We start from the raw sequence: 10491 nt of genomic DNA, 5'->3' as shown, positions 1-10491 counted from the left end.
TCCTGCCAGGCTATGGGGGGTTGATGGGGCACACCCGTGGGTGGGGCTGATGACCTTGCATTGAAGGAGCTCCAGTGATTAGGCCTAAGGTCACATTTATGTGTCAATTTGAGACACCGTCCCTTTCATCATCCTGTTAGCTACAGAACAGACAGCATGCATGTAAAATGAGCCTTACTCCGTTTTTGGCTTCAGGAACACGGCGATCAAGAGCTCACCCATCAATTTCATTCTAAGATCTTTGAACAAGTGTTTGCTGCTTTCGTAACCTGTGCCAGGTGAGCCCCTGGGCCATCCCTGTTAGGGAGATGGCAGGATCTAGCAGCCGCCCGCTCAGGCCAGGGGTGGCACGGGGGAAGGAGGATCCTTAGAGGGAGGAAACATTCCGAAGGAAGAGAATATATTTGAAACTCATGCCACATGAAATAGGTGTCATCTTTACTTTATTTAAGGACAAAAGAGGGGAGAAGAGGGACAACAGTAATTTTCATAATACACAGAAGACGAGTTAGCACTGAAAAAAGAAGGCTGTGTGTGTACTTGCCACCAGTCTGCTTTGCAGCTCTGATTAGTAAACAATGCAGCTTGTCATTTGCATTACTGTTTAGCAAATTTATAATTGGCAAAACTGGGGATTATGATCACCGTAAGTGGACTACAACGAAGACAAAAGCCTAAATAACCCACAAAAAATCACTTAAGGATAAACCATAAATACGTGATGCACCTTAGTGTAACAAAACCATTTTTTTGTAAACATTTTCTTCAACACAACATGGGCGTGAGAAAAAGTAAGAACACTGCGCTCGATACAGAGAGACTCTGCTTTAAACACAGAAGGGTGTCACTTATTAAAGCTCTGACTAAACCTAGAGCCATATTGGTATTTCGTTTGGAAGAGGTGTCATAGTTTTCCGCGTTCCACATTTAACGGTATCAGCATGTACTATCTTCTGTTGATTCTGCCATCTTTGCACTTCTGTGAAGTCACTACCCTGTTAAAGGAGAAAGATCATCCCTTTCTCTAGGAGCAAGACATCGCGACAGCTCACCATCTTTCACGGAGAAACCTAACCGGGCGCCTGCTCGAAGCTGTGGCAACAGCCTGATCTACAAGGCGGGGAGGCCACGGAGGGAGGGATACCACGGCCGAGGAAAGCACACCGCAGGCACCCACCCAGGGGACCAGTGGCCGGCTGACCTCGGTCAGCTAAGCCCGGCGATGGACTGAATCACGTTCAACTCCAACACCGCCAGGTGCTGCCCAACTAGGACAGGCCCACCCTGACCTGAGCTCGGAGCGCATCGCCCCTGAGGGAAATGTGGTTTCTTCAAGTTCTCAGTACTCGGCAATTCCAAGGGAACACCATTTGCATGGCCTGTGTCACAGCCCTTGACTTACAGACACTGAGCTTCAAGTCTGGATGATGCAGACCATGAGGCCTCATCCCTTTTTGTATCTTCCATGTTGGTATCAGAAGTTTAGTATTTTTTTTTTCAAAGACACCTGCCCAACTTTTACCTTTCGCTAAAGTCACGGGAGGGGGCTACAACTGACCCCGCCACGTGGTCCTTTCTCCTCCTGGTGCACGTGTTCACTGAGGCACATTTCGTCTTGGGTCAAAAGCCAAACCGAGTAGGGAAGCGCCAGCAGTGAAGTGACTGTGACTGCCGTCCCGTGGCAACCGAGTCTGGCCTGTCTCAGAAGTCCCTTCCGAGGGTGGGATTAACTCCCCAATCTTCTCTATGTTCGGTATGAATTAGTAGAAAACAACTATCTCTTTCTGCCTTAGACATCAGCACCACACCGAAGTCTCACACACGGAAAACCTGTTTCCCCGGCCTTATCCTTCCAGTACGGGGGCGGGTTTTCTCAGCGGGTCCTGTTGTGGCGCGTGTACGCGACCAGCTGTTGTTTCTGCGTTTGCGAGTGTATGTACTTTTCACTAGGGTTTGAAATTCACAGGAGAGCCTCTGGCAAAAATGCTGACCCAGGAGGAAGAGAATGACGAGTCAAAATGGATGCCAAATGGGATGCGAATGCCGGGCCAAGCCTCAGCAAACAGGTGCAGGTGATTGTCGGAGGAAAACCTCCACTTACACGTCACAAAAGAAAATTCGCCACGGAGGAGGAGTAAGCCTATGAAACACCGAGCTTTTGTTTGGTGGATGCAACACTCCCATCAGAACTCAACAAGAGGAAAGGCGGACGGCAGAGCCATGGTGCGGAGCACTGCTCCTCTACCAAGCGATTAGATCCTCAGAGGAAGCGAGTGACCAGAAGCCATGAAACCAATTATTACCCAAGACATTTATTACAAATGTCATGAACATATGCATAAAGTAAAACTGGTTTAGAAAACAGAGAGAAAACGGGAGAGCAAGGGAGAGAACGAGAAAAGCCAGGGCTTTGATGTCACACCCAAAACACAGGAAGATGCTATCTGACGAATGAGCAGTTATTAACGACATTCTGAAAATAGTTTTAGTGCGTTGCATTTTTTAGAAAAAGGGAAATACCCCTGGCCCCAAGGAAAGGTTCCTGCAACACTGTTAACAGTTTGTGGGGCTGTCCCCATATGACCACCTGTCTGCAAACCCCGATTTGAGAACACTGAGGCCCCTCGTGCTCTGGGTGATGGCCGCCCGCCCACCACCACGGGTGAATCTGGTGGAAACAGCGCGATCTGCTCTCTCAACTGAGAAAGCAGACGCGCCCAGCGAGACAAGCCTCGTGGCTGTTTCCCATCTCCAGGGACAATTTCTCTTGTGCCTACTGAGACCTGTGACGAAATAAGTCAAACTTCAATTGGATAGTTTTGGTATTAAGATTAAATTAAACATTAATGTTTTCCTCCAAAAACATATAAACTAAACCACCTCTTAATGCATTAAAAACAATGAGGTAGGCGAAAAAATAAACACGTGGCTGAAAAAAAATTTTTTTTCCCTCCGCAAGTGCAGACCATGGTGAAACTGCTGTTGCACTTCTAGGTTTAAACAAAAATTAAACCTTTGACTGAGGCAGTGCTAATACTGTCACACAACAAGGTTCTGACCAGGATACAAATGCACACCTTTTCCTTTTTTTCTTTTTTTTTTTCTTTTTTTGAAGAATTATCTGCACATGATTTAGGCAAAACCTGGTACACAGAAAATGACTGAGTTCTTGGCCAAAAAAAAAAAAAGAATTCCCAAGAAACCAAATGCCAAATGGGTCCCTAACCCACCCACCCCGCCTCCCAAGCCCCACCCACAAAAAAGTTATCCTAGTAACTGTGTCTTTCACATTTTATAAATATTAACTTCTTAAACCTGCACCTTCTTCTTTGTCCACATATGGTCACATTACAAAAAAGAAATGTCAATTAAATACATTGTTAATGTTACTATATTAAATCTGCTCTTGGCTTCAGTGACCTGCTCGTCCGAGCACACTTTACACCCGCTGTGCCCACTTCTAACCACCCGCCGGCGTGTCTGTTCTCCACCTGCAGACACCCCGGGACAGAGTCACAGACGAGGAATTCTGGAGCTGGAGGGGAGGCGTTTGCGTTCTGCCTGATGCTTGATTCCAACACCGATAGCACCTGATGGTAGAGTCTCAACAGCACCAGCTGCGTTGCAGCCTTGATTTATTTCGAACAGGACAAGAAGAGAGTGGGGATGAACTGGTAAGAGCGGGCGGGAGGGGAGAGGAGACCCCCGCCCACGCGGCCTGGGCGTCTCCGAGCTCCAGTTGCCAGGAATTCCAGGTTCTCATCTTGATGACTCCGGGGCCGGCATCCCCGCCCGCCACTCCTACCAGCTCAGAAGAGAGGTCCTGCCCAGCGTCATGAAGTACACCTGGCTGCTGCCCCCGGATCGGACCGAGGCGAAGAACACCTGTAGGAGGAGAGGGGAGGAGAGGGGAGGAGAGGAGAGGAGAAGGGTCAGCAGGACCCTGGTCCCACAACCCCAGGGGCCCCTCCCAAAGGAAATCTGGGGTGATGTCCATTTGTCTGTGAAGGAGCCAGTTTTCATCTTGACCAGGAAGGCTCCTTAGCCAAGGGATGACTCCTCGTACGTCGTGCCCTATTGTGAGAACGCAGAGGAACAAAGGCGGTGTTCCCGAAACGTGATCATCTGTGTTCACCTCCACGGCTAATACCTTCTGAAAGATGAATGGGATTTTGGCAAACTCAGTGCGCAGAGGGGAGGCTCCTCAGCTACCTCGTTTCTCTCTTTTAGAAAATGAAGCTGAGATGTATTAGTTATTTCATATGACTCTACAGTCCAAGTAATATAATTTAGTTTTGTGCCTTTTATTAATAAACCCCGATGGATGTGACATCATGAAGGATAAAAATATTTAAATGCCTGAAGTTCAAAGAATATCATGGTTATGGCTCCACTGAACATACTCAGGAAAGCGTAAGCCAAAACCTGGCAGAGTCCTGCGTTAGGTCTGGGGTTGTATGGATTTTCAAGGTAAAAGATCTAGGAGGTATTACGTAGGAAGACAAAGGCCAAGTACACCGGCAAATGGGCTAGAGGACGGCAGGAGGAAGTGGGCTGGTGGTGATGCAGCTCGAGGAGGAGAGCGCGTGGCCGGGCAGGAGGCCCAGCTGACAAGGAGAAGTGACAGCTCTCTTCCTCTGAGAGGTCAACCTGAGGTCTGCTTGCTAGGAGGTTTAATATGTTTTAACGTGAAGCAAAAGGGGGAAATGTTTCTAAGGCTGCAGTGGGCGGCCCCAGGTGGTCAGACATATTTTTATCCAAGTGACGGAAGACAGAGAAATTTGGGCTTAGAAAAGGCCCGAGGGGTCAACACCCTTGGCCAGTGTCTGTTCCACTCCAAGGCTGATCTGGGGAGGGAGGGAGTCAATCCCAGAGAAGACAAGGATGCAGCCAGTTTCAAAAAGCAAAGGTTTTAACTGGGGCTTTGATGCCCCGGGGTCTCACCTGCAGGAAGTACGCCTACTTCTGCATAAAATGATCTCCCCTCTTAGGCATTTATGCCACACAAACAATGAAGTTATTTCACTACTCAAAAGGCAGACCAACAGTGGTGTATTTCTGGTACGTATCAGGGGAGAGGAAGTTTTACCCTGTTACTTAAATTTTCGCGCGGGTTCCTTCTAAACACAAAAGAATTCCATCCATCTAAACTGGTAGCTTTAACCTCCTCTATCCCTAAACCAAACGTAGCCTAGGCAGGCCACCTAATGGGAAAAAGAACCCCGAAAGACAAAAAACAAAACCCAACATAGGATGATTTCTGCAGAGATAAACATCTCCACCCCCTCAACAGAAACAAAATAAAATATATCATGACCTCCATAAACAGGCCTAAAAAGTCACCGCTGAAAAGTTCCTTGATAAATTTATTTCAGAATCCATCAAAATCCCAAGGAAAGGCTTCACCAAACTTCATGGAAAATAAACCATTGCTAAAAGATAGTCGCAAACTAAAAAGAATCTCTAAGGAAGCCGTTACCTTGTCGTTGCGTTCACATAAGAATTTCAGTCTTTGAGCCCTTTTGTGCATAAACACACCGTCCAAGTGGCCGGTCTCCACAGACCGGATCTCTATGGCCTTTTCTCCCCAGCCCATCGTCTGATTGGATCGAATATACGCTTTTTGAGAGGAGAAAACACATATTGTTAAAGGTAAGAAAACAGCCGTGGAAAGAAACTGCTCAGGTCGGTCTCTCTCTCTCTCTCTCTCTCTCTCACTCACACACACACACACACACACACACACACACACACACACACACACACACACACACACACACCCTCTGAACAGCTAGTATTTGGGGCTTTTGTTTGCAAGGAGCTCTGCATGTGCACCCTCGCGGTCCATCCTGGGAGGCCGTATTTTGAATCAACAGTTGAGGCAGTTCACGCCAGAGCATCACCCGCCCCCCCCACCCCCACCCCATAGCTTAGCTCGTATTTTCATCACACTAGTTACCAGGGAGGCAGCGAGAAGGAAAGCCAAGCGGACAGAACAGTGACGTAACTGCAATTAAACCAAAACAGTTTGGGGACATAAACTTGGAGCCGTGAGGGTTCCAGAGGTCAGCCTTCGCTGCTGAACGCACAGGGACGGTCAGGGGGCCGAGTGTCGACTGCGGCTGGGCCACGGAATGGCAAGAGTGATCACTTACCCTTCTGTCTCCCCTCACTTCCCGCACATCAGTCAACAACTACACCTGCCCTACTTCCCCTGGCTGTCTTAAAGATTAAATGAAGGACTGTGAACAACAGAGTTTTAAAAAATAATTCCTTGGATTTTGTCCTAACTAAGACTATTACGTGTGTCACGGTCTACAATCTAACTTTCCACCATCTACTGCCAGCCACTCTGTTAAGTGGCCAGAGGGTCTGAAGAACACGTAAAATCAGTACGCAAACCACACGCCTCTTTAGGAAAGGCCTCTTCCTGTCAGGGACGCGCACCTACAGACGTTGGCATCTCTCCCCACTGCAGAACCACATCCTTGGTAATCCTTCCATAGGTGTTCACATAGACCCCTTCGTCTTCATAGCACACCAGAAGCTCCATTCCATCCGTGTTGGGGAGGATGATGATTGCGTGGGGTTTGATGCTGCACTGGATCTAGAGAAGAGGAACAAAGCACAGGCAAGCATGTCTGTGGCTACTTCTACCCCTGCAAAAGGGCTCAATAAGAATGTCTTGGGGAATGCGCTGGTTCAGATTCCTGGTGACAAACACAACACTGGATAACACTGTGGAAAACCCATGTGATATACGTATGTATCTAAAAGTCCACCTTTGATAGGTCCTATAATCTACGAGTTCACGTTTTTGGAGCCCCTGGAACACATTTGGAGTGGGGGCTCCATTTAATCAATCATGTTCCTCTAACCAGTCCCGGCCCACGGAGGTTCTGACCTGACAGCAGCTGCCCGACCCTCCCGTGTTAGTGAAAGCAGGGCGAGGAGGTTTTCAGGAGAGCTTCGGAGCCAGGAGGGTGGGTCTCCACTTGGCTCGGAGCAGAGCGCTACTGAACAGGGGCGCCATTTAAATACTCACCCCCACAGCACAGGGAAAGCAAGGGATCCCTGCTTGTGTTAGCTCCCTAAGCAGAGTAAAGAAAAAAGTCAAAGTAAAATGAAGCCTGTCAACCAACCATAGAGTGTGGGTTCTTTCTTACGTGTGTCGGTAGATAAATGTCATAGACTGATCCTGAATCCACGTCAACAGCATGGAATCCGGCACAGGATCCATAGATCACTTTCAACCTCTGGCCTTCCTCAACAGTGAGATCCACCAGTAATGGCTTATGCACCAAATCTCCAAATGACTACAAAGAAGCAACGGAGAGAGCAGCCGTGAGACGAAGCAGAACTTATTTCTGACGGTTCAAACTGGAGGAGCTAGACCCAGGCACGCCGTTACTCAATTACTGAACCACCCTGGCAAAAACCGTAAGCAAAACTACTCTGCACAGTAAGTCTTTAAGTTATCTTGCTCTTATCTGTCAGTCAGCACCAGCTGCTCCAACGCAGACGGTGAGGAGAGAGAGCTGCCGTACGATACACGTATCAGTGTGATCATCACAGTCTCTGCTGAGCTACTCAAACCTCCACTTTAATTTTCCAGCTAGAGTGATAAGGCTAACGAGAGGCTACCATGTACCGTAACAGCCTGGGTGGCCTCAGTTTTCCCTTAACGTCAACACGTATAGCTCATAAGGCAGATGTGAATACGGTATTTATTTATAAAAGCAACGAGTACAGTTCCTGGTACCTGGTACATGAAGGGAATTAAGACCAGATCTCAGAAGATAATTGTAACTACACAATCGACAGCTTTTAGTCAGTAATATGTGGCTTTGTTTATTTTTTAAAGCAAATATGATAACCCCATTTATACTGCTTTACTGGGGAATCAAGGCAATCTAAATACGTCCATCTTCCAAATAATGGAAGCCGCCCCTTAATAAAATATGTCAAAACTGTTTAAAAACATAAGTAAATAGAATCTTTTTGGATACAAAATTCTTAACTTCTTCCCCTGCCCTAAAACAGCCCCGGGGGACAATGCTTAAGGTTTTTTGTCTAATATCAGAAATGATGTTATTAAGTGATACATCATATCTAATGTTATAGTAATATCATTTTCAATTAAGAATTTTATAAATTTGTATCTAGTGCAAACTCTAGAAGTATAAAAAAGAAATATTAAAAATATCCACAAAAATAACTGCTAATATTTTTCTACAGTATCTTTCTTTGAACAAAAATGGTATATTATACATATTTTAATACTTGTTCTATTTAATGTGTAATCATGCATTCCTTGTGTCATCAAGAGTTTCTGCAACTTCATTTCTAAATAGTCCTCTACTGAATAGATATACCTTAAAGCTGCCTGTTGCTGGATACCTGTCAAAAACATAAACATCTACATCTTTATACACGTCCATGACTTTAGGTGGAAAGTCAGGTCTGCTTTTTAAATGGAGGTGGTGTCAGTCTGTCCTTTCAATCCACGTGTCTGCCCAACATTCCACTCCTCTCTCACACTCCGAGGACTTAGAAAGCCGATAGCTCAGCTTGTTCCATTAGAAATGGCCTCTCGCATGACAAAGTTATACCAATATCAGCACATGCTTTTAAAAGACCAGTTGTAACCATTCGGGGTTGTCACACGTATTCCCTGGCTCTCGGCCACAGCGTGCACGGCTGATGCTACTTTTAAGTGCACTTGATGTTGTTACCTTAAAGGCCATAAATTTGTGATATGGCTTGGGTGCCCACGCATACACTTCCACAGAACTCTTCAAAGCAATGACCAGAAACTTGATTCTTTCATATTTTACTGCAACAACAAATAAGAGGAGCACAGGTCAGTATCAATGTGGGCTCTAAACTCTTCCAGCTGTCCTCTGCAAACTCTAAATATGCCTTCTGCTGAGCCACCAAACCAACAAAAGAAAATTGCTGCTGAGAGGTCAAGCCTCGTGGTTCACTTTTCCGATTCTTTAATGTACAATTCAGGCTGTTCCCATCCTCCTCCATGTTGTGTTGGACTCAACTCCATACCCTGGTTGCCATCGATGAGCACTTTCGCTGATGTCCCTAACCTTACCACCTTGAGGGCTCAGTACTAGTTCAAAAGGATAATGATGTGATTTATCAGACAAGAGGGTCCTGAATCCCAGCAAGAGGTCAAATCTTCCACGTGGCCTTTCCTGAGTCCTGCGTGGGGCTTACAGATGGAGGAACACAGAAGGCTACGACAAAATACTCATCAACTGAGTTTGAGTTCTATCTATTTCTGTGTACAAGATCAAGTATCATTTCAAACCACTTCCTGAGCTATAGAGACAATAGTAATTGCTAGGATTTTAGCTAAAGTTGTGTACTAAAAGTAAAGAAAATCTCTCTTTAACTTTTATATATATATATGTAGGCCTCGTTTACACAGCTGTTTCAGTCCTCTTCACAGCCAGCAACTCCGCTTAGAGCAGATACCCGGAAGGGCCCTGGCCACACCTGACTTACTGGCTGGTGCAGACTCCCGGTGTTTTCATGGGCTCTCTAAACCGCAGCACTCCGCCTTTGACCATGAGACTTGATAACTCTCCTTGTTATTTCATGTATTGTCACTATTCAAGTGAATCACATGACTATTAAGATACAAAGGATTATAAGAGGCCATCGAAAGCAGTGCTGATGGGATAGAATTTTCTGTGATGGAAAGGGTTTATGTCCACCCTGCTGATACGACAGCCACTAGTTACATGGGGCTACTGAGCACCTGGAATGTACTCATGTCACTGAAGAAAGAAACTGTAACGTTTATTTCATGATAATTAATTTACATATAAATTTAAATACCCACCCCCCCACCCCGCCTTCTGAGCCCGGCTCAGGTTAACACATCTGCCTCTCACTCTCCTGTAGGGTCATCTATTCAGAGCCATTTCATTACATTTAGCCTTAGACGATTTCAGTTACTTATCAACAAATAAAAACAGTACACAGGGGCTTCCCTGGTGGCGCAGTGGTTGAGAGCCCGCCTGCCGATGCAGGGGACGCAGGTTCGTGCCCCGGTCCGGGAGGATCCCACATGCCGCGGAGCGGCTGGGCCCGTGAGCCATGGCCGCTGAGCCTGCGCGTCCGGAGCCTGTGCTCCGCAACAGGAGAGGCCACAACAGTGAGAGGCCCGCGTACCGCAAAACAAACGAACAAACAAAAAACAGTACACAAAAACACAACACAGAAAATTCTAATCCCGAAATCTATACCGAGGTGATAGAGCCCTGCAGGATCACTCAGAATCAGTCCACTATCGGGGTGGCAGCCGTACTCGTTAGTAACCAATGAGCTGAGGGCCGTGGACAGGTTACATAAACAAGACGACAACGCCAAGGATGTAACATCCCTGGGAGCAGAGGCACTGACTACAGTATGTAGTTTCATAAACACAGAGGAAAAGAAAACACACAAGCAGAAATCAACATTCAATAC

The 10491-nt window shown here is 46.5% G+C and overlaps 1 protein-coding gene across 39 annotated transcripts in view; it reads right to left on the bottom strand.

Moving 5' to 3' along the window:
• Positions 1–416: 416 nt before the first annotated feature.
• The window catches only part of MAP4K4 (mitogen-activated protein kinase kinase kinase kinase 4), a 176258-nt gene continuing 166183 nt past the window's right edge, over positions 417–10491 (bottom strand). For 17 of the 39 annotated variants that reach the window (XM_032653708.1, XM_032653692.1, XM_032653703.1 and 14 more), the window contains 5 exons: positions 8736–8836; positions 7167–7316; positions 6448–6607; positions 5480–5619; positions 417–3885 (listed from right to left, as the gene is read on the bottom strand). In XM_032653708.1, coding sequence (XP_032509599.1) covers positions 3802–3885; positions 5480–5619; positions 6448–6607; positions 7167–7316; positions 8736–8836 — 635 coding nt within the window. In that variant the 3' untranslated portion in view covers positions 417–3801. Of the gene's footprint in view, positions 5620–6447; positions 6608–7142; positions 7317–8735; positions 8837–10491 lie in introns of all 39 variants that reach the window. The other 22 variants (XM_032653694.1, XM_032653698.1, XM_032653687.1 and 19 more) reach the window with 3 other exon arrangements.

This window comes from Phocoena sinus, chromosome 13, assembly GCF_008692025.1.
Source record: "Phocoena sinus isolate mPhoSin1 chromosome 13, mPhoSin1.pri, whole genome shotgun sequence".
In the NCBI taxonomy this organism is placed as follows: Eukaryota; Metazoa; Chordata; class Mammalia; order Artiodactyla; family Phocoenidae; genus Phocoena; species Phocoena sinus.
This window is presented reverse-complemented; position numbering and strand designations above follow the sequence as displayed.